General features: G+C 46.5%; 1 protein-coding gene across 1 annotated transcript in view; it reads right to left on the bottom strand.

The window, feature by feature from the left end:
• Positions 1 to 909: 909 nt before the first annotated feature.
• The window catches only part of LOC149461906 (uncharacterized), a 101,833-nt gene continuing 77,807 nt past the window's right edge, over positions 910 to 24,935 (bottom strand). Inside the window, exon 4 of the mRNA XM_089677744.1 lies at positions 910 to 2,087. Coding sequence (XP_089533870.1) covers positions 978 to 2,087 — 1,110 coding nt within the window. The 3' untranslated portion in view covers positions 910 to 977. The remainder of the gene's footprint in view (positions 2,088 to 24,935) is intronic.

Here is a 24,935-nt window from a genome sequence, read left to right as displayed (position 1 = left end):
TGGTTCGGTGTTTACCCGGCCGATACACCAGGGATGCAGCTCATCAAACACATTTCTCATTGGTTGGTTGCTTGGAGGTATCAGGGGTGTTTAAGACCCCCATCTCTTAATAAAGAGGACCTGTCACTGTCCAAGCTATCAGATGGGATGTTGGTAAACACCATGCAATTCTACATGTAAGTCCAGCACACGTATGTAAACAGCAGTTGCATGAAACATGTGAGGTATCGCAGCAAACGTCAGAGTGAGAGCAATAATTCCAGTTTACTGTAAAACAATAATTTCCTTTGATCATCAGCTCCATCTAGAGACCACAATGGGGTATGAGTCCTGAAAATACCTCACTGAATACAAATATTACAATACTGTATTATGGCCACTAGATGGAGCCAAGGAAATCAGTGTGAGATAAAATACAGCCAATGTTCATCACAGCTGGGTGAATGCCGGTCACATTCGTTCCATTAATGAGTTTTAAAAAATAGACTACAAAATCTCCCACCACAAAATGTACTCAGCCAATCACTGAGTTCTTCTCCTGCCATCAATGGCCAACCTGGTCCCACACTTCATCCATGTCTTTGGGGGCCTCTGATCTCCTTATGAACTGTTTCTTCCATGATGAAGATCAGCCATGGAGTATATCTGAGGTGTATATCAGGGTGTGCTTCTTCCCCACATGAGAGCTGGGATGTCCAGCAACATTCATCTAGAAGACATTTCCCGCACTCAAGGCACTAATACACCTCCAGGGTTGTGTGGGACCCCTGATGTACAGGAAGACAGGACTTCAGTGAGGAACATTTCCCTCACTCAGGACAGGAAAGTGGATTCTCAACCGTGTGAGATCTCTGATGTGTGTAAAAATGGGACTTCACTGAAAAACATTTCCCACACTCAGGACAGGAATACGGCTTCTCCACCTTGTGAGATCTTTATTGTATGAAAAGTTTGGATTTTTTTACAATTTCCCACATTCACTTGTAAGTAGCCTCCTCCCCTGTGTGAGACCTCTGATGATGTTTGTAAAGAGTGAACTTCTGTGAAAAACATTTCCCGCACTCAGAACAGGAGTATGGCTTTTCCCCCGTGTGAGACCTCAAATGTATGACAAGTTCTGATTTTCGTATAAAACATTTGCCGCACTCAGAACAGGAATACGGCTTCTCCCCTGTGTGAGATCTGTTATGTTTGTAAAGACTGGAATGCGTTGTAAAACATTTCCCACACTCTGGACAGGAATATAGCTTCTCCCCAGTGTGAGACCTTTGATGTACGGCAAGTTCTGATTTTTGTACAAAACATTTCCCACACTCAGTACATGAATACGGCTTCTCCCCTGTGTGAGATCTGTTATGTTTGTAAAGACTGGAATGCGTTGTAAAACATTTCCCACACTCTGGACAGGAATATAGCTTCTCCCCAGTGTGAGACCTTTGATGTACGGCAAGTTCTGATTTTTGTACAAAACATTTCCCACACTCAGTACATGAATACGGCTTCTCACCTACATGCAATCTCAGATGTCTGGAAAGATGTGACTTGTATGAAAAACACTTCCCGCACTCAGGACAGGAATACGGCTTCTCCCCCGTATGAGATCTCTGGTGACTGTAAAGAATGAACTTTTGTGCAAAACATTTCCCGCACTCAGAACAAGAATATGGCTTCTCACCTGTGTGAGACCTTTCATGTTTGACAAGATCTGATTTTTGTGCAAAACATTTCCCGCACTCAGGACATGAATATGGCTTCTCACCCACATGCAATCTCTGATGTCTGTAAAGATGTGACTTGTCTGAAAAACATTTCCCGCACTCAGGACAGGAATATGGCTTCTCCCCCGTGTGAGATCTTTTATGCACATTAAGATGGGATTTATAACAGAAACCCTTCCCGCACTCAGTACAGGAGAATCTCTTCTCTGTTGGAAGGCCGGCCCGGTCCCACACAGTCTGAGGTTCCTCAGGATACGAGGAATCCGATGGTCCATCTACACTGGGTGGTGCCGGATGGACATTGGAGGGAGCCGGGTTTTCTCCTGGACTATACTGTGTGATGTCCTCATCTTCTACTTTCCAGTCTGGAGACAAAGTGAGACAATCCTCGGAGGTTTTCCTCATCTCCCGGCCATGGACTAAAATACAAAGACAAAGAGGATTACTAGACAGGAGCTGATTGGTTCCCCCAAACCAGGACTCCACCCACATCAGGCAAGATGGGGAACACAGCACAGGAAAGTGACCAGGGGATTACAGGCTGATATCACCCATTCCCCGCCCTACTCTGGACCAATCAGTGAGCAGTATGGGTGGAGGAATGGATTTAGTGTTCATGACCCACCTGTGCTGATCTCTGTAGGAGTGTCCTCCTCTATAAATGTCCCCGTTATTCCATCCTCCTCCATAGACTGCTGATCATCCCTCACATACGCCTCTTCTTCTTCTGCTTTCACCTCAAATTCTATATCAATTGGATCTCCACTCTAAATCAAGGAAATATATTATCTGTAAAAAAAACTCACATAAAAAACTCCACACATCATCTTTACAAGTCCATGTTTTAGATGCTCCATCCCACCAACCTTGTAATGATGAGGGATGGTGTGACCTTCCTGTGTGGAATCCCGGGAATACAGAGGACGGGGACATCTCTCTGGTGGGTTCCTGTAGCTGGATGACTCCACCATGGTGTCCTGGTACAGATCTTTGTGTTCTTTTAGAAGCTCTGACTCCTCCATCCCCCCATCCTCATCCTCCTCCTCTTTTATCTCTTCTTTAACCTCAACTTTAGGATCTCTCAGGTTTCCACTCTGAATATATAATAAAAATGACATCAATGCAGATAATGTACAGATCCTAATGATACTATCAGTGATTGTTCCTCATCTACCTGATGATGGTGAGGGATGGTGTGACCTTCCTGTGTGGAATCCCGGGAATCCAGAGGACGGGGACATCTCTCTGGTGGGTTCCCATGACTGGATCCATCTGTAGGAAACACACACACTGACTGAATCCATTGTTTCTATGTGTTTATCAGATGATGGGGGATCTAGGTGGATCCTCCGTACTGCTCTCTCCTTTACAATAAAGTCTCCTCTTACCCGGTGATGTGAGGGGCGGCTGATTGTCCATCATGACGTCCTTGTAGAGATCCTTGTGTCCTTCTAAATACTCCCACTCCTCCATGGAGAAATAGACAGTGACACCCTGACACCTTATAGGAACCTGACACACACAATGATACAGTCACCATCCAGACACATCCCTTGTCTGTTACTGGAGAATGTCCCAGAATTCCCGGCACCGCTCACCTCTCCTGTCAGCAGCTCAGTGATCTCTCTGGTGACTTCTAGAATCTTCTTCTTCTTTCTCTCTTCTATCAGGGAGGGAGGTGGAGGCAATGTGATGTCATATGATCTCCAGACTTCACAGGAGGAAAACTCTACATCTGAACACAAATAGTCACATCAAATGATATTCCCAGAATCCTCCTCACCTCTCCATTCAGGTCTCCATTTTATTAAAGCCCCACTTCAGGCTGAGATATATAGCGCATCCAAGAGACCAAGCCGGGGTCACTACACAGAAAATCAATCCAAGGAAACAACAGGCAGGACGAGGAATAGCAAGAAGGAGCTGAGAGACAAATGAGAATATTGCTCAGCCAATGGGAGATGATCTCAGCATGACTTCCATCATGAAGGAGATGAGGGGGAGGGGAGGAAGTCACTGAAGGTGACCATAGATCCATGGAAATTCAGCTGGTTCAGCAGGGATCGCTCACATTTCCATCCATGTGTGGCTACTGTCGGATAAAAGCCACTCCCCCAGCGGCTGCAGCCAATAGCTTCAGTGCTGATCCGTGTATTCTGAGAGCGGAGGAGTCCCCCCCATTGTCAGAGTACAAGAGTGCAGCAGGGAGGATTCCCCTATCCACCTCCAATGTGTGGATGGGGGAATCACTTCAGGTTTTATGGTCATCCCGCTGGCTGAACGATAAAACTGAACCATGTAGGCCAGCTTTGGGAGCAAATATATTATCATCAACTCCTCCCCCTGAAGGGGATAATCTATTTACCCGGCCACTTCCCAATTCCTCCACCTAACCTCCTCCTTCGCGCTCACACAGCACACTCAATCCTCCACCCACATCGGAGGGAACACCCTGGACCTCATCTTCTCCCACCTCTGTACCCTCAACCAGTTCTCTAACACCCCCTTCCCTCTCTCCGACCACCACCTCATCACGTTCTCCATCTCCCCTTCCCCCAACTCCCCCCCCCAAAAACGCCAAACCATCACCAGCCGCAATCTCCGCAACCTGAACCCAGCCCCCCTCCACTCAGCTGCCGACCGCCTACACGACAGCATCCTCCCACTGTCATGTCCTGACCTAGCCACCACTATATACAACGACTCACTGTCAGCTGCCCTAGACTCTCTGGCACCCCTAACCACACGCTACATCAAACCCAGACTGCTTCAACCCTGGCGAACCGACAGCACTAAACGCCTCAAACGTCGCAGTCGCGCACTGGAGAGACTGTGGCGCAAAACCAGGTCCCCTCACGCATTCTCCCTCTACAAATCTGCCTTCCTCACTTACACCTCCTCCCTCCACACCGCCAAGCAGGCCTACTTTGTTAACCTGATCAACACCCTCTCCTCCTGCCCTCGCCAACTCTTCTCCACCTTCTACTCCCTGCTCTCTCCCCCCCTCCTCCACTCAGTACCTCACTCACCGCCCACGAGATTGCCACCCATTTCCGTAACAAGATTGACACTATCCGTAAGGACATTGTCAACTCGCAATCTACCCCCCCACCTAGCCTCCCCACCCCCGTCACCCCTTCTTCTCCCCCCTCCTCTGCCCTCCACCTCTCCCAAGGCCCCACCCACCGTAACCCCCCCTGCACTGCACTCCCTCAGCCCTGTTACTACTGAGGAAATCGTCAAGGTCCTCTCAGAAGCCCGCCTCACTACCTGCCCCCTGGACCCTATCCCCTCTCAACTCCTCCGGTCCCCCCCCTCTTCCCTCATCCACTCCCTCACCCACATCTTTAATCTCTCCCTCTCTACTGGCGCATTCCCCTCCCCCCTAAAGCACGCACATATCACCCCCATCCTCAAAAAGCCCTCCCTCTATCCCACGGACCCCAACAACCTCAGACCCATCTCCCTGCTGCCACTCACCTCCAAGCTCCTTGAGCGCATAGTCTACGATCGCCTAAGCTCCCACCTTACAGACAATAACCTCCTTGACCCATTACAGTCTGGCTTCCGTCCCCTACACTCCACTGAAACCGCCCTCCTCAAAATCACTAACGACCTACTAAACGCCAAAGCCAAGGGCGACTACTCTGTCCTCCTTCTCCTGGACCTCTCTGCGGCCTTTGACACAGTCGACCACCCCCTCCTCCTTAATAAACTACTCTCCCTTGGCATCAGAGACACCGCTCTCTCCTGGTTCTCATCATACCTATCCCGACGCTCCTTCAGTGTCACCTACAACGGTGCCACCTCCCCTTCCCTCCCCCTCTCTGTTGGGGTCCCCCAGGGCTCTGTCCTTGGACCCCTTCTCTTCTCCATCTACACCTCCTCCCTGGGCAAACTCATACACTCCCATGGCTTCAATTATCACCTCTACGCTGACGACACCCAAATCTACCTCTCCACCCCTCACCTCACCCCCACTATCTCCGCCCACATCACTCACCTCCTAAACGACGACATCTCAGACTGGATGTCGCTACATTTCCTCAAGCTTTACTTCTCCAAAACCGAACTCCTCGTCTTTCCCCCAGCCTGCACCCCCCCCAGCCTATCCATCATCACCACCAACACCACTATCATTCCCGCCCCGCAAGCCAAAGTCCTTGGCGTCATTCTTGACTCGAACCTCTCCTTCCTGCCTCATGTCAAATCACTTGCAAACACCTGCAGGCTCCACCGCCGCAACATTGCCAAGATACGCTCCTTCCTCACCCCAGACACCACCAAACTTCTTGTACACTCCCTCATCATCTCACGCCTTGACTACTGCAACTCTCTTCTCATTGGCCTACCCAAGTGCAGGCTCTCCCCGCTCCAGACCATCCTGAACTCAGCGGCCAGACTCATCCACCTCACCACCCGCTCCACCTCTGCCACCCCCCTCTGCCTCTCCCTCCACTGCCTCCCGATTGCCCAACGCATCAAATTTAAACTTCTAATCCTGACCTACAAAGCCATTCACAACACTGCCCCTGACTACCTCACCAACCTGATCCCCAAGTACCGCCCTACCCGTACCCTTCGCTCCTCACAGGACCTCCTTCTATCCTGCTCCCTGGTCTCCTCCTCCCATGCACGACTGCAGGACTTCTCCAGGTCCTCCCCCATCCTCTGGAACTCACTGCCCCAATCCATCAGACTGTCGCCTTCCCTCCCCACCTTCAGGCGCTCCCTCAAAACCCATCTCTTCAGGGAAGCCTACCCCACCCTCACCTAACGGCCATTCTCCCTCATTCCTCCCACCACTTCATCCCCCTCAGCCACTTCCTATTGTTCCACTACCCCCTCCCTCCTAGATTGTAAGCTGGAAAGAGTAGGGTCCTCTTACCCCTCGTACCCTGTCTGTTTTTGTTGTACTGTTTCATGTATTGTCCCCCCTATTGTACAGCGCTGAGCAAACCCTTTGGCGCTATATAAACTCCATGTAATAATAATAATAATAATAATGTATTACCTCCTCTGCCGCCAGATCCAGGAATGTCTCCTCTCTACTTCCTTATTTATGTAACTTCCTGTCTATATCTGACATCACTTCCTGTCTGTACCTGACATCACTTCCTGTCTGTACCTGACATCACTTCCTGTCTTCCATAGAGGCTTGATTTTGCAGTAACATTGATTGCAGATTTAGTCCTGTAGAACATCTGGTATATGGATACAAAGCCCCCCAGCGGAGAGTGATTGAAGTAGGTGCAAAGTGGAAGCGGAGGAGGTAATCTGTATATGAATCCCTTCAGGGGGATGAGTTGATCTTTGTCCTAACACAATGTATACCGTCCTCCACTCACTCTGATGGGAATACATTAGACCTTGTTTTCTCCCATCTTTGCACTCCCTACAACCTCACAAACACCCCCTTTTCTCTCTCTGATCACAATCTCATCTCCTTCACAGTCTCCTCGTCTTCAAACACCGATCCCTCCAAGCAGCCAACAATTACCCGCAGAAACCTTCACAACTTGAACCCGGCTCCTTTCCACTCTGCAACTGACCAACTCTATGACAGAATCTCTCCCCTGTCCTGCCCTGACCTGGCCACTGCTGTCTACAACAGTTCACTATCATCCACACTGGACTCACTTGCTCCTCTAACAACACGAAGCATCAGGCCCCGACCATTACATCCGTGGCAGACTGACCACACCAGACATCTTAAGTGACATAGTCGTGCGCTGGAGTGATTGTGGCGTAAAACCAAATCCCAGCAAGCATTCACCCGATATAAATCTGCTTTCTTCACATACAATTCCTCCCTCCATGCTGCCAAACAAGACGACTTTGTCACGCCTATTAATACCTTGTCATCCAGTCCTCATCGTCTCTTCTCTACTTTTAACTCTCTACTTTCTCCACCTCCACCCAGTACCTCACTCACTGCTCATGAGATTGCAAATCATTTCAAAAACAAGATTGATGCAATTCGTAGGGGCATCTCCACTGCACAGACATCCATCCCACTTAGCATACCGTATACTAAACCTCCCTCAACACTTTCCTCTTCTGACCTCGCTACTACTGAAGAGGTCACTGAGGTTTTCTAAGAAGCCTGTCTCACCACCTGTCCCCTGGATCCTGTCCCCTCACAACTACTACGGTCACCCTCTTCTTCCATCCTATGCTCCCTCACTCACATCTTCAATCTTTCCCTCTCTACTGGTGCCTTCCCCTCCCCTCTAAAGCATGTGCATATAACTCCCATACTTAACAAGCCCTCCCTGGACCCCACCAACCTGAACTACTTAAGACCCATCTCCCTGCTGCCATTTACCTCTAAACTCCTAGAATGCTTAGTCTACAATCGCCTGAGCTCCTCCCACCTCACCGACAACAACATTCTTCACCCTTTACAGTCTGACTTTCGCTCAATACACTCCACTGACACTGCCCTAACAAACCTCACTAATGATCTACTAACTGCTAAAACCAATGGCCACTACTCTGTACTCATCCCAACCAATGGCCACTACTCCGTACTCATCCCAACGAATGGCCACTACTCCGTACTCATCCCAACCAATGGCCACTACTCCGTACTCATCCCAACCAATGGCCACTACTCCGTACTCATCCCAACCAATAGCTGCTACTCCGTACTAATCCCAACCAATAGCCGCTACTCTGTACTAATCCCAACCAATGGCCATTTCTCCATACTCATCCCAACCAATGGTCACTACTGCATACTCATCCCAACCAATGGTCACTACTGCATACTCATCCCAACCAATGGCCACTACTCCATACTAATCCCAGCCAATGGCCACTACTCCATACTCATCCCAACCAATGGCCACTACTCTGTACTCATCCCAACCAATGACCACTACTCCATACTCATCCCTACCAATGGCCACTACTCCATACTCATCCCAACCAATGGTCACTACTGCATAGTCATCCCAACCAATGGCCACTACTCCATACTAATCCCAACCAATGGCCACTACTCTGTACTCATCCCAACCAATGACCACTACTCCATACTCATCCCAACCAATGGCCACTACTCCATACTCTTACTACTTGACCTCTCCGTGGCCTTTGATACTGTTGACCATCCCCTCCTCCTCAAAAAACTCCTCTTTTGGCCTCCAAGACTTCAGCATTACCTATAGCTCCTCATATATATATATATATATATATATATATATATATATATATATATATATATTTATATCTCCACTTCCTCTTTCTGTAGGGGTCCCTCAATGTTCTGTCCTTGGACCCCTTCTCTTCTCCATCTACACCTCCCTTGGTCACTTGATAAACTCCCATGGCTTTAAGTACCATCTCTATGTTGATGACACACAAATCTATCTTTCTACCCCTCACCTCACCCCTTCAGTCTCCTTCTCACCTCACCCCTTCAGTCTCCTCCTCACCTCACCCCTTCAGTCTCCTCTCGCATTACTAACCTACTAACTGACATATCGGCATGAAAATTATAATACAATTGGTGCTGCGCTCCCACACTTGTACTTATATAAATAACTAAATCAAAATGAGGTTTCAGTGACACCCCTAGTGAATCCTCCTGAGTGTAATTATCACAAACCCAATTCTTCATATTATTATACAATCTTATACAGTGATGTTTGATAAACCATATGAAATAAAATATAAACTTTGGTACATGTGGGCACTTGTAGAGTGGTGGTCACACATTTATGTTGAAGGATTCATTATAGTCCATGTAGATTGTCCTATAGTCAGGGTCCATTTATCCTGACCGTCCTATTGGTTGTTTCTATAGGCACAATAGTGCCATTTGTCATTCCACTGCACCTTTGGGCATTCACTTATACCAAGTGTTTTATCACGTGTGGTTTAGTACATGTTTGTGATTTCATCCTGTTTAGGGACACAAGTGGGTTTATGTATTGTGTTTTTATGTGTTTTGCACATTTATATTTTATTTCATATGGTTTATCAAACATCACTGTATAAGATTGTATAATAATATGAAGAATTGGGTTTGTGATAATTACACTCAGGAGGATTCACTAGGGGTGTCACTGATACCTCATTTTGATGTAATTATTTATATAAGTACAAGTGTGGGAGCGCAGCACCAATTTTGTTATAATTTTGATCCCATTCTATCCAGGTGTATAGCCAGGTAGCAGCAACCCATTCCTAGAACAATAGTTTATTCAGGGTAGCGCAGATGGTTCACCATTGTTTTTCATCAGACATTTCGGCATGGATGTCCCTCCACTTCCTCAAACTCAACCTTTCCAAAACTGAGCTCTTAGTATTCCCTCCAGCCCGTGCCCCCTCCCCCGACTTCTCCATCAAGATCAATAATACAATCATCAGTCCCTCCCCTCATGCCAGGGTACTAGGTGTAATCCTAGACTCCCATCTGTCCTTTCACCCCCAAATCCAATCACTGTCCAAATCATGTAGACTTCACCTCCGCAACATCTCCAAGATACGGCCGTTCCTAACCTCGGAAACCACAAAGCAACTTATTCAGTCCCTTGTTATATCTCGCCTTGACAATTGTAACTCCCTCCTCATTGGCCGACCTCATCGCAGGCTATCCCCTCTTCAGTCTATCATGAATGCTGCTGCCAGACTCATCCACCTTACCAACCCTTCTGTATCTGCCACCCCTCTCTGCCAATCCCTCCACTGGCCTCCATTCAGTGTCCTCCACCCCTCTCTGCCAATCCCTCCACTGGCCTCCATTCAGTGTCCTCCACCCCTCTCTGCCAATCCCTCTACTGGCCTCCACTCAGTGTCCTCCACCCCTCTCTGCCAATCCCTCTACTGGTCTCCATTCAGTGTCCTCCACCCCTCTCTGCCAATCCCTCCACTGGCCTCCACTCAGTGTCTTCCACCCCTCTCTGCCAATCCCTCCACTGGCCTCCACTCAGTGTTCTCCACCCCTCTCTTCCAATCCCTCCTCTGACCTCCACTCAGTGTCCTCCACCCCTCTCTGCCAATCCCTCCACTGACTTCCCATTGGCCAACAAATAAAATTCAAAACATTAACAATAACATATAAAGCCATTTATAACTCTGCCCCAAATTACATCACCGATCTTGTCTCTACATATCACCCAAACTGTCCTCTCGACCTCCTGCTGTCTAGGTCCCTTGTCTCTTCCTCCCATGCTTGTCTCCAGGACTTCTCCAGAGCCTTCCCAATCCTCTGGAACTCTCTACCCCAATCTATCTGACTATCACTTATTATGTTCTCTTTTAGGCGATCCCTGAAAACCTCTCTCTTCAAGGAAGCCTATCCTGCCTTCAGCCAATAACGGAATCTTCTATTCCTCCTACCAGTCCATCCCCCACAGTTATTACCTTTTGTACCACCAGCCCCTCCCTCCTAGATTGTAAGCTCCCAGGATCAGTGCCCTCCTAACCCTCTTGTATCGAAATGTATTGTTGCTGTATTGTCTCCTGTTATATTGTAAAGTGCTGAGCAAACTGTTGGTGCCATAAATCCTGTATAATAATAATATAAAATAATTTATATCTTGCTCCCAAAGCTGGCCTACATGGTTCAGTTTTATCATTCAGCCAGCGGGATGAGCATAAAAACTGAAGTGATTCCCCCATCCACACATTGGATTCTGACAATGGGGGGCTCCTCCACTCTCAGAATACACAGATCAGCACTGAAGCTATTGGCTGCAGCCGCTGGGGGAGTGGCTTTTATCCGGCAGTGGCCACACATGGATGGAAATGTGAGCGATCCCTGCTGAACCAGCTGAATTTCCATGGATCTATGGTCACCTTCAGTGACTTCCTCCCCTCCCCCTCATCTCCTTCATGATGGAAGTCATGCTGAGATCATCTCCCATTGGCTGAGCAATATTCTCATTTGTCTCTCAGCTCCTTCTTGCTATTCCTCGTCCTGCCTGTTGTTTCCTTGGATTGATTTTCTGTGTAGTGACCCCGCTCTTGGATGCGCTCGTCTGTTGCTTGCCCTGACCTTTCTCCTGATTCCTGGATCTCCTCCTCATCTCTCCTCCATATCCTCTTACACAGCTTTTCTCCACACCTGCAGTGACCCTGGGGGGAGGAAACATCACACTGACCTGACAACTCCCAATTTCCCTCCATCCAGAGTCAGAGAATCCTATGACATCACACTGACCTCACAGCTCCTCCTCCCAATGTCCCTCCATCCAGAGTCAGAGAATCCTATGACATCACACTGACCTCACAGCTCCTCCCCCCAATGTCCCTCCATCCGGAGTCAGAGAATCCTATGACATCACGCTGACCTGACAGCTCCTCCCCCCAATGTCCCTCCATCCAGAGTCAGAGAATCCTATGACATCACACTGACCTCACAGCTCCTCCTCCCAATGTCCCTCCATCCAGAGTCAGAGAATCCTATGACATCACACTGACCTCACAGCTCCTCCTCCCAATGTCCCTCCATCCAGAGTCAGAGAATCCTATGACATCACACTGACCTCACAGCTCCTCCCCCCAATGGCCCTCCATCTGGCATTTTTCTGATCCTCTTAGGATGTGGGGGCCCCTTGGTATCCTCACATGTAAAGTGGGACTGTTGGTCCTGCGTTGTATGTAATGACATCAGAATGCTGCAACAAGCCTATACCCTGCGTAGTGTGGGGGTCCTGTGGGGGGGAATTATACCTCAGCCTGAAGTGGGGCTTTAATAAAATGGAGACCTGAATGGAGAGGTGAGGAGGATTCTGGGAATATCATTTGATGTGACTATTTGTGTTCAGATGTAGAGTTTTCCTCCTGTGAAGTCTGGAGATCATATGACATCACATTGCCTCCACCTCCCTCCCTGATAGAAGAGAGAAAGAAGAAGAAGATTCTAGAAGTCACCAGAGAGATCACTGAGCTGCTGACAGGAGAGGTGAGCGGTGCCGGGAATTCTGGGACATTCTCCAGTAACAGACAAGGGATGTGTCTGGATGGTGACTGTATCATTGTGTGTGTCAGGTTCCTATAAGGTGTCAGGGTGTCACTGTCTATTTCTCCATGGAGGAGTGGGAGTATTTAGAAGGACACAAGGATCTCTACAAGGACGTCATGATGGACAATCAGCCGCCCCTCACATCACCGGGTAAGAGGAGACTTTATTGTAAAGGAGAGAGCAGTACGGAGGATCCACCTAGATCCCCCATCATCTGATAAACACATAGAAACAATGGATTCAGTCAGTGTGTGTGTTTCCTACAGATGGATCCAGTCATGGGAACCCACCAGAGAGATGTCCCCGTCCTCTGTATTCCCGGGATTCCACACAGGAAGGTCACACCATCCCTCACCATCATCAGGTAGATGATGACAATTATTGGTAGTTGTGATTTATACACAGCATGTTTGTTACAATGAATGTTTTATTATATCTTTCAGAGTGGAATCCTCGGGGATGATAATATTGATGTTAAAGAAGAGTATAAAGAGGAGGATGAGGAGTATGGAGTGATGGAGGAGTTTTCAGAAGGACACAAGGATATGATGGAGCCACCTATTACCAGGAACCCACCAGAGAGATGTCCCCGTCCTCTGTATTCCTGGGATTCCACACAGGAAGGTCACACCATCCCTCACTATTACAAGGTTGGTGGGATGGAGCATCTAGAACATGGACTTGTGGAGACAATGTGTGGATATTTTATGTGACCTTATATTTTACAGATGATATTTTCTCTCATTTCCTTGATTTAGAGTGGAGATCCAATCGATATAGAATTTGAGGGTAAAGCAGAAGAAGAAGAGGCGTATGTGAGGGATGATCAGCAGTCTATGGAGGAGGATGGAATAACGGGGACATTTATAGAGGAGGACACTCCTACAGAGATCAGCACAGGTGGGTCATGAACACTAAATCCATTCCTCCACCCATACTGCTCACTGATTGGTCCAGAGTAGGGCGGGGACTGGGTGATATCAGCCTGTAATCCCCTGGTCACTTTCCTGAGCTGTGTTCCCCGTCCTGTATTCCTGGATTTCTCTCGGATAATCTTCCTTCTCTGTGCTGCAGACACAATTTATGTATCTAGACTGGATTTATGGAGGTTCTGGGGTTCAGCTGGCAGCAAAATGTTGATGTTCACAATAGGTGTTGATTGACCTGGGACATGTATATTGGGTCTTCTACCCCTTATCCTGGGGCTAACAGGATCTCTGACAGAACAATTCTCCCAGGGTTCCTTGCTCTGTGGTCTGCTGGCTGTGCTGGGTGGAGGGATATGTCTGTAGTGTCTCAGACCCAAGTCACTGAGTGCAGTCTCAGGAGATGGGAGGCAGCGGTGTGGGATCTCTGCAACTTGTCTACAGTAAACATTTAATCTTCCACTGATTACTGAATACCAATATTATGAGTCCTGACCCTTACACTGTATAATTTATATTGTACATTACATACTCCTGACCCCTGCACTATATACTCTATGTTGTACATTCCATACTCCTGACCCCTGCACTATATACTCCATGTTGTACATTACATACTCCTGACCCCTGCACTATATACTCCATGTTGTACATTACATACTCCTGACCCCTGCACTATATACTCCATGTTGTACATTACATACTCCTGACCCCTGCACTATATACTCCATGTTGTACATTACATCCTGCCTGATGTGGGTGGAGTCCTGGTTTGGGGGAACCAATCAGCTCCTGTCTAGTAATCCTCTTTGTCTTTGTTTTTTAGTCCATGGCCGGGAGATGAGGAAAACCTCCGAGGATTGTCTCACTTTGTCTCCAGACTGGAAAGTAGAAGATGAGGACATCACACAGTATAGTCCAGGAGAAAACCCGGCTCCCTCCAATGTCCATCCGGCACCACCCAGTGTAGATGGACCATCGGATTCCTCGTATCCTGAGGAACCTCAGACTGTGCGGGACCGGGCCGGCCTTCCAACAGGGAAGAGCTTCTCCTGTACTGAGTGCGGGAAGGGGTTCTGTTCTAAATACAAACTTAATAGGCATAAAAGATCGCACACGGGGGAGAAGCCATATTTCTGTCCTGAGTGCGGGAAATGTTTTTCAGACAAGTCCAATCTTTATGCACATCAGAGATCTCACACGGGGGAGAAGCCGTATTCCTGTCCTGAGTGTGGGAAATGTTTTATAAAAAAATCAAAACTTATCATACATCAGAGGTCTCATGCAGGAGAAAAGCCGCATTCCTGTTCTGAGTGTGGGAAATGTTTTGTAGAAAAATCAAAACTTTTCATACATCAGAGGTCTCACACTGGGGAGAAGCCGTATTCCTGTCCTGAGTGCGAGAAATGTTTTTCAAAGAAGTCCAATCTTTCCATACATCAGAGATCTCACAAGGGGGAGAAGCCGTATTCCTGGCTTGAGTGTGGGAAAGGTTTTGTAGAAAAATTAAAACTTCTCAGACATCAGAGGTCTCACACGGGGGAGAAGCCATATTTTTGTGCAGAGTGTGGAAAATGTTTTTCACAGACGTACCAACTGTATAAACATCAGAGATCTCACACGGGGGAGAAGCCATATTCATGTTCAGAGTGCGGGAAATGTTTTTCCGACAAGTCCAATCTTCACACACATCAAAGATCTCACACAGGGGAGAAGCCATATTCTTGTCCTGAGTGTGGGAAATGTTTTTCACAGACGTCCACTCTGCACAAACATCAGAGATCTCACACAGGGGAGAAGCCATATTTCTGTCCTGAGTGCGGGAAATTTTTTTCAGAGAAGTCCAATCTTTACACACATCAGAAATCTCACAAAGGGGAGAAGCCGTATTCCTGTCCTGAGTGCGGGAAATGTTTTTCAAAGAACTCCAATCTTTCCACACATCAGAGATCTCACACAGGGGAGAAGCCATATTCCTGTCCTGAGTGTGGGAAATGTTTTTCACAGAAGTCCAACTTTTACAAGCATCAGAGATCTCACATGGGAAGAAACCACTTTCCTGTCCTGAGTGAGGAAAATGTTCCTCACTGAAGTCCTGTCTTCCTGTGTATCGGGTCCCACACAACCCTGGAGGTGTATTAGTGCCTTGAGTGCGGGAAATGTTTTCTAGATGAATGTTGCTGGACATCCTAGCTCTCATGTGGGGAAGAAGCACACCCTGATATACACCTCAGATATACTCCATGGCTGATCTTCATCATGGAAGAAACAGTTCATAAGGAGATCAGAGGTCCCCAAAGACATGGATGAAGTGTGGGACCGGGTTGGCCATTGCTAGCAGTAGAAGAATAAAAATGGAGTCCTGCCCTGTGATTGGCTGAGTACATTTTGTGGTGGGAGATTTCACAAACACTTGGAGGTCTATGGAGAACAATGTTGAACGGATGTGACCGGCATTCTCCAGCTGGGAACAGTTTTGGCCATATTTATTTCTTATGATCATTGGCTCCATCTAGTGGCCATAATATCATATTGGGCTAGTTTTACTGATGGAGATATTTCAGAAAAATCACCTCATTGTGGCCACTAGATGGAGCCGGCGATCATAGGAAATCACTGTGTTACTTAACATATGGCTGGATGTTGTCACAGCTGGAGGAATGATTGTCTCATTGGTCCAATGAATGTTCTATAAATAGAGCCCTTGGTTTCCTTCATCAGACACGCCCCCATACTAATCCCTGAGGTCACACTCCCGCACCCTGAGGTCACACTCCCGCACCCTGAGGTCACACTCCCGCACCCTGAGGTCACACTCCCGCACTCTGAGGTCACACTCCCGCACTCTGAGGTCACACTCCCGCACCCTGAGGTCACACTCCCGCACTCTGAGGTCACACTCCCGCACCCTGAGGTCATACTCCCGCACTCTGAGGTCACACTCCCGCACCCTGAGGTCACACTCCCCCACCGTGAGGTCACACTCCCGCACTCTGAGGTCACACTCTGAGACAGATAAAACTTTATTTTGGTGGTATTTATTCAACGCTGGAATTTTTATTTTTTGCTATATAAATGAAAATGTCCAAAAATTTTAAAAAAAGTTTTATTCTTATGAAATTTTGCAAATAAACAATCTTTCTTCATAAATCAGCCAAAATGTATTCAGATATCTTTTTAGTAAAAAAAAAAAATAACCCAAATTAGTTTACAACCAAAAATTATAAATTTTCAAAAATATTTTTTACATTTTTATTTTTTTTTTATTATTATTTATGCTTTTTTACACCCATAAAGGTTGTAAAATCAATCATTTCTCCTTTCTGGCTGCATTCCTGCAGCCATTGAGAAATACTGTAAGAGCTGTGATTGGTCACAGCTTGTCACATGGTACAAGTCTGTTGGGAATAGCCCTGTACCATGTGACCTCGGTGATCATTCACAGATTTCACTAGTAGTAAACAATGATATCAGGAAGTGACATTCTCCTTACTACTATTCTTGTGATCACTTGTCTTCTGTTCACTGGTCTTCCCAGTGAATGGCTGTGCAGGGAGGGGGATGTCAGGACAAGTCTGATGATTGGAGGAGAGCAGACTGAGCTCCCAGCACAGCTACAGAACTGACCATGCTACGGAGCCTACAGTCTAAGGTCCTAACTAACATTCATACATACACATACTGGGGCCAATATAGACAGGAGCCAATTACCTTACAACATGTCTTTGGAGTGTGGGAGGAAACCAGAGTACCCAGAGGAAACCCACGCAGGCACAGGGAGAACATGCATACTCCAGACAGGTAGGGAAGTGGTTGGGATTCAAATCAATGACATTAGAGCTGCTAGGAAGAAGTGCTAACCACTGAGCCACTGTGCTGCAGAATATGTTTCTATAAAGGTGGGAAGTATGTAGCAGTGAATAGACCTCCCAGCAATGTTATTACCAGGCTGCAGCTAGGGGGAGCTCTAATGTGTACAGTGTGACCCCAGCAGAGGGATCCCATCTAGCCCACATTAACCCTCTCACTGCCAGAGCTGTTTCTGCATTTTTCTTTTGCGTACATATTAAACTGCAGACTTTGGGCCTGAAGATTAGTTAAACCCCCAAACATATATATCATGAAATCAGAGGCCCTGGAGAATACAATGGTGATAGTTTTGAATTTTTGAGATCACAAATACATTATTTTACCAATTTGTTAGTAAAATATAAAAGATGAGGTTGTGCCAAGTCAATAGATACCCAACATGTCCAGCCCTAAAATGGGGCGTGCCATTGAGATGATGAAAAACGTTTTATATATATATATACTGCTCAAAAAATGAGAGGAACACTTTGAAAACCCATCAGATCTCAATGGGGAAAACTCTCTTGCTGAATATATATACTGATATGGACAGGGCAATGTAGGGGCGCCCCATTGTTTGAAGGAAATGAAAATGATTGATCTACAGAGGACTGAATTCAGACACCATGAAAATCAAAGTGAAAAAGTGATGCAACAGGCGAGTCCATTGTGCTGAAATTTAATTGCAGCAACTCAGAATGATACTCAGTAGTTTGTATGGCCCCCACGTGCTTGTATGCATGCCTGACAACGTTGAGGGAGGCTCCTAATGAGACGATGGATGGTGTCCTGCGGGATATCCTCCCAGATCTGGACCAGGGAACCACTGAGCTCCTGGACAGTCTGAGGTGCAACCTGGCAGAGTTGGACGGACCAAAACATAACATCCCAGAGGTGTTCTATTGGATTTAGGTTTGGTGGCCATTCAATGGTGTCAATTCCTTCATCCTCCTGGAACTGCCTGCATACTCTCACCACATGAGGCCAGACATTGTCTGCACCAGGAGGAAAACAGGACTTGCCGCACCAGGAGGAAAACAGGACCCACTGCACCAGCATAGGGTCTGACAATGGCCTAATAGCAGTCAGGGTGCCATTGTCTAGCCTGTAGAGGTCTGTGTGTCCCTCCATGGAGATGCCTCCCCAGACCACCACTGACCCACCACCAAAATAGTTATGCTGAACAATGTTATGGGCAGCATAACATTCTCCACGGCTTCTCCAGACCATTTCATGTCTGTTACATGTGCTCAGGGGGAACCTGCTCTCATCTGTGAAAAGCACAGGGTGCCAGCGGTGGACCTGCCAATTCTGGTGTTCAATGGCAAATGCCAATCCAGCTCTATGGTGCTGAGCAGGGAGCATAGGACCCACTAGAGGACATCGGGCCTTCAGTCCACCCTCATGAAGTCTGTTTCTGATTGTTTGGTCAGAGACATTCCCATTAATGGCCTGCTGGAGGTCATTTTGTAGGGCTCTGGCAGTGCTGTTTCTCCTTGCACAAAGGAGCAGATACCAGTCCTGCTGATGGGTTAAGGACCTTCTATGGCCCTGTCCAGCTCTCCTACAGAAACTGCCTGTCTCCTGGAATCTCCTCCATGCTCTTGAGACTGTGCTGGGAGACACAGCAATCCTTCTGGCAATGGCACATATTGATGTGCCATCCTGGAGGAGTTGGACTGCCTGTGCAACCTCTGTAGGGTCCAGGTATGGCCTCATGATACCAGTAGTGACACTGACCCTAGCCAAATGCCAAACTAGTGAAAAACAGGCAGAAAATATGATTACGGAAAAAATGTCAGTGGCCTCTGTGACGATCGCGGCTTCAGACCCCAGCCCCTCTCACCAAACTCGTGCCCAAAGGACTAGCCAATCTAAAACCGTGCTGTCACGTACGTAACAATGCCACACCCAGCACAACAATTTTCCAGCTAATGGACTGCATATCGACGTACCGGCAGCCTGAATGCGCTTGTTACTGGGTCAGGTTAATTACGCAATTAACCCTTCACACTGCCACACCTCCTTTTTATACAGAGAAAGAGGAAACTCAGCAATACACTAGGATGATTGATTAATTGACAGTATACCTCTATCTCTACAGACCGGTTGTACAGAGGGTTAAACACTCATTTATTTATTTTGGTACTTATATAGTGCTGTCAATTTACACAAAGCTTTCAACATATATACCTATATTGAACATTTACATCAGTCCCTAACCCTCAAGGGGTGTACAATCTAAGGTCCCTAACTTACATTCATACATACACAATTTACGGTCAATTTAGACAGGATCCAATTCACCTACCAGCATGCCTTTGGAGTGTGGGAGGAAACCAGAGGAAACCCACGCAAGCACAGGGAGAACATGCAAACTCCATGCAGGAGGCATGGTCAGGAATCGAACCCATGACCCATTTACTGCAAGGCAGACGTGCTAACCACTAAGCCACTGTGCCGCCCACAGCAGGGACTCGTAAATTGCAATTAAGAGCTATAGAAACAATTCAACACTTTCAGAAAGTAAGATTTATTACTAAAAGGTCAAAAGGGTGCAGTAGAAATATTTACAGGAAGAAGATGTAACATATATATATATAAATATACAGAGCAATACAGCACAGCAAACAGATAACACAAAGAAGTTTAGGTAAGTAAGTACTTGCCAAATACATTCCTGGGGTTAGCAGTTTCAAGTCTGATGAGCTAAAAAAGGGATTTCTGGTCTCTCATTGGGTTTCGTTGTTGCCGTGAGATTCTCCTTTGCTTTCTGTCGGATAGATGTTATATTGAACGGTCCTCACTTGTCTGACTCCTCACAAGAACTAACTGCGTCTTTTTCCTACACAAAATCTCTTCCCACGATGGACAAGCCAAGCCTTATTTGGCAAGAGGATTGTATAGACAGCCCCTTAGCAAGGTACGCTGAACGTGTTCCTGAGGGAGGGGGGAAATCGGAGGAGAGAGACTGATTTGGGAGTTTAAGAGAAATACCAAAATATAGTTATTTGGAGCAGAATGGATGACCGCGCCCATCTCTGTGTGCATGATTGTGACAGCCTCCACCTGTAAAACCATGTCTGTTTTGGGGGTCGTCTCATTTTTGCCCATCTAGTGTACCTGTTGTTCATTTTATTAACACCAAAGCAGCTGAATCTGATGAACAACCCCCTCTGCTACTTACCTGACCAGATCAATATCCCAGGAGGTTCATTGGCTTGGTGGTAGACTCTGATTAAAAAGTCTTCCTTTCATTTTTTTCAGCAATATCTATTCCTATGTATGATTTGAATGTCTGAGGTCAGCTCTTTATAATCCCATTTTTCTGACTGCTCTTCTTTATCAATGTCACACGTGAAGATCTCTTTGTATCATCTCAGCTTGAGTCTAGTAGGAACGTGTGGATTCTGTTCATTCCTTCCACCTTCCAGTGGCAATGTTGCTGCATATTCTTCTCAGGAAATTGTTGGCCTCATGGATCTGTTGCTACTAGAAGGTTTGTTATGGAATGACTGAGGCTCTGTTTTCATCTAAAATATAAAATCTATAAAAGAGATAACATCAGCGCAGAGTTGGAGGAAACAGAACAGACCTCCCTGTTGGCCCCAAACTGATCCCCAAAAAACTGCCCATGAACCCCAATCCCTTCATCCTGGGGGGAGTAAAGATGATCAAACCTGATAAGGACACCCCGTCCTGGACTCATCTCCATCCCATCTCTTTCCTAAATGTCGATGTCTAAATCCTCATCCAATTTCTATCTAAATGGCTGAATTTATCCCCAAATCTCCTCATTTATAAAGTCTAAGTGGGCTTTGTTCCCTATAGACAAGCAGCCGACAATGTCTGACACACAATCCTCCTCAACCATCGAGTCCATCAGAGATCAGAACAGATGCTGCTTTCTTTGGATATGTACAAAGCAGATGAGACACCATCATGGTCCTATCTACCCCCCACCCTAACTCACTGGGGTCTAGGTGATGTCTTCCTGAAATGGGTCATGGCTCTATACAACCCCCATCTGTGATGAGTCAATGCCATGGAGTCCAGTCTTCCTGCTTTCTGATTTGTTATTGAACATGTCAGGGATGTCACCCCCCCTCCCCCATTCATTCTAGCACCAGAACCGCTGGCTGCGCAGATCAGATCCAACCTGTGCATTAACCCTTTCTCTGCCGGGCCCTGAGATCCCCTTTTAACCCCTTGCCTACCGTGCACTGTCACCCCTTCCTGCTCAGGACAGTTTTCAGCTTTCAGCGCTCTCACACTTTGAATGACACCAACTTTTCATCATTTTTGAGACAGATAGAGCTTTCTTTTCTTTTCTTTTGTTGGTATTTAATCACCACCGTGGGGCTTTTTTTTTTTGCTAAACAAACTAAAAAATTACAATTTTGAAAAAAGTTTCTGTTATAAAATGTAAAAAAGTAATTTCTCTCCTTCACTGATGTGTGCTTATGAGGCTGCACTGATAGATGGTACTGATAGGTGACACTGATGGGTACTGACAGGCATCATTGATGGGCACTGATAGATGACACTGACTGGCACTGATAGGCAGCACCAACTGGCACTGATGGGCACTGAAAGGTAGCACTGATGGGCACTGAAAGGTAGCACTTATGGGCACTGATAGATGGCATTGACTGGCAGTGATAGGCAGCACCAACTGGCACTGATAAGCAGCCCTGATGGGTACTGATAGATTGCACATATGAGGAGGCATTGATGGGCAATGACAGGTATCAGTGATGGGAACTGAAAGGCAGCACTGAAAGGCAGCACTGATGGGCACTGATAGACTGCACTGATGAGGAGGCACTGATGGACATTGACAGGCATCACTAGTGGACACTGAAAGGCTGCTCTGATGGGCACTGATATTTGGCATCGATGGACACTGATTGGAGGCAAAGGTGGGCACTGAAAGGCAGCACTGATGGAGCTGCACTGATGATCATTGCCCTGATTAAAAGTGTAGAGGAGAGGACTGCCGATAGCCAGCATTTCCTGTTTACATGTGATCAGGTGTGATTGGACACAGCGGATCACATGGTAGAGCCTACATCATTGGCTCTTTACCATGATCAGTGATCCACTGTGTCCCCGGGGGTGTGCATGTGCAGATAGAGTGGGAGGATGTCATATGTCCTCCCAGAACAAGAGAGCTCCCCCCCATCCCTCATTTCTCTGTACGGTGGGCAGGAAGCGGTTAAACTCAGGTGGTCAGACCATTTTTTAAATGTTTCCATTTTTTTATTTTTTACAAACAGCCTTGAAAATTGAGAAAATCAAATCTACACAAAACTGTCAAAGAGAAATTTTGTCTAAAAATTAAAATTTTTCACTTACAGTTTCCAAAATGTATAAAACCGTACATTTTATGAAAGCATAGGACAGGTAGAATGAAAAGAAGGTGACCCCCCCAAATCACACATTTTCTGAAAGCAAAGGATTGGTAGAATGAAGAGAATTTGCCCCCCCCCACAAACTACATTTTATGAAAGCATAGTACCGGCAGAATAAAAAGAAAGTGACCTCCCCCCCAAACTGTACATTTTCTGAAAGCATAGAAGCGGGAGAATAAAAAGGTGACCCCCCCTAAATCGTACATTTTCTGAAAGCATAGAAGCGGGAGAATAAAAAGGTGACCCCCCCTAAATCGTACATTTTCTGAAAGCATAGAAGCGGGAGAATAAAAACGTGACCCCCCCTAAATCGTAAATTTTCTGAAAGCATAGAAGCGGGAGAATAAAAAGGTGACCCCCCCTAAATTGTACATTTTCTGAAAGCATAGAAGCGGGAGAATAAAAAGGTGACCCCCCCCAAATCGTAAATTTTCTGAAAGCATAGAAGCGGGAGAATAAAAACGTGAGCCCCCCCAAATCGTAAATTTTCTGAAAGCATAGAAGCGGGAGAATAAAAAGGTGACCCCCCCTAAATCGTACATTTTCTGAAAGCATAGGGCAGGTAGAATAAAAAGAAGGGGACCCCCCCAAACCGTACATTTTATGACAGCTTAGGACCAGTAGAATAAAAGAAGGTGCTAGTGATTTTTCAGGTCCCGTGATATTTGTGCAAATGTTAATAAATATATATATATTTTCACTAAAAAAATACATAAAAGTCATTGTTAGCCGAGACAAACAACAAAACTCACAAAATTCCCGCTAACTTCCCACTAAATCTAAAACTGAACTGCGGTAATCAATAAGAAATATTTGTACATTTTAGATTGCGCCTTTTTGGGAAATGGTGAAAATCTAATATTTGCAAAACTGTAAATGTGTAATTTAGTCTAAAAATCTGAAGGTTATAATTTTTCACTTAATATTTCCAGAATTTGTAAATGACCCCCAAACCAGACATTTTCTGGAAGCATAGAACCAGTGGAATAATAAAAAGTGCTACAGATATATTAGACCCGAAATAGTTGGGCAAACATTTATCCAATCTCTATTTTCACTAAAAATACACTAAAATCATTATTAGAGACATAAACACAACACAACGTACAACATTCCTGCTATAGTCCTACTAAGGCCTCGTTCACACAGGAAATCCTATAGTGTACGCCCTGCCAGGCCTCGGTTCCCCACACGGTGATGGACACGTGCTGTGCGGTCCCATTGGTGTCATTGGGGATTCAGTGGCTGCATGGAGGACACAGCTGCTGCCCCCATCCTGACATCCATGAGGGTGCACAGCCCCGAATGCAGACAGTGTGACTTCTGGGACATGCATCCATATGGATGTCAGATTGAGATCAGCAGCTGTGTGTGTGCAGCTGCTGCGTGCCAATTGGCATCAATGGGACTGCTTGTACAGGGATACACAGAGCACCGCTGTATACACATGCGGGTGAACAAGGCCTGACATGGGCCTATGCTGTAATGTGCTCTGTAAGGATGACGCCTCACTGTTTTATTATTTTAATTGTTTTTATAATTTTATTGTATTTATTTTTTTGTGGGGGAAGGGGATGGTTAGATATCAGAGGACTAAAGAAACCCTCAGAGTCCTCAATGCATCCTCAGCTGCACTGTAGATGAATAAATAGGAGTCTACTGTACAGAAGCTTCTATTCATTCATGAAACTATAGCACAGAAAACACTCTTTACTATGCTTCAGTGATGAATGAACACAGGCGTGATCAGTACTGATCACTCATTGTGTTCATTCAGGAAGGGGCTGGTAAACATAACATGCCAACCCTCCACTCTCCATCCTGAACATGACACTGATCTCCCACTCCAGCAGCAGCTACAGCCATGGGCGGGGGTAGAGGGGAAGCTGGCCAGCAGCACTGCAGGGAAGGTGCTTCAGAGGATCAGTAAGAGGTCTAAGGACAAGGGGAGAGTCTGAGCGGCAGAGGGAAATATTTAGACATTTTGATTCCCCGTGGCTCCCCTGCAGCAGCTGAAGCTGGTGGGAGGGGAGAGAAGAGGCCAGCAGCA

Source organism: Staurois parvus, unplaced genomic scaffold (genome assembly GCF_062004578.1).
Source record: "Staurois parvus isolate SC_StPar_1 unplaced genomic scaffold, SC_StPar_1.0 ptg000191l, whole genome shotgun sequence".
Lineage (NCBI taxonomy): Eukaryota > Metazoa > Chordata > Amphibia > Anura > Ranidae > Staurois > Staurois parvus.
The sequence above is the reverse complement of the archived record's forward strand: the minus strand, read 5'-3'. Positions and strand labels throughout refer to the sequence as shown.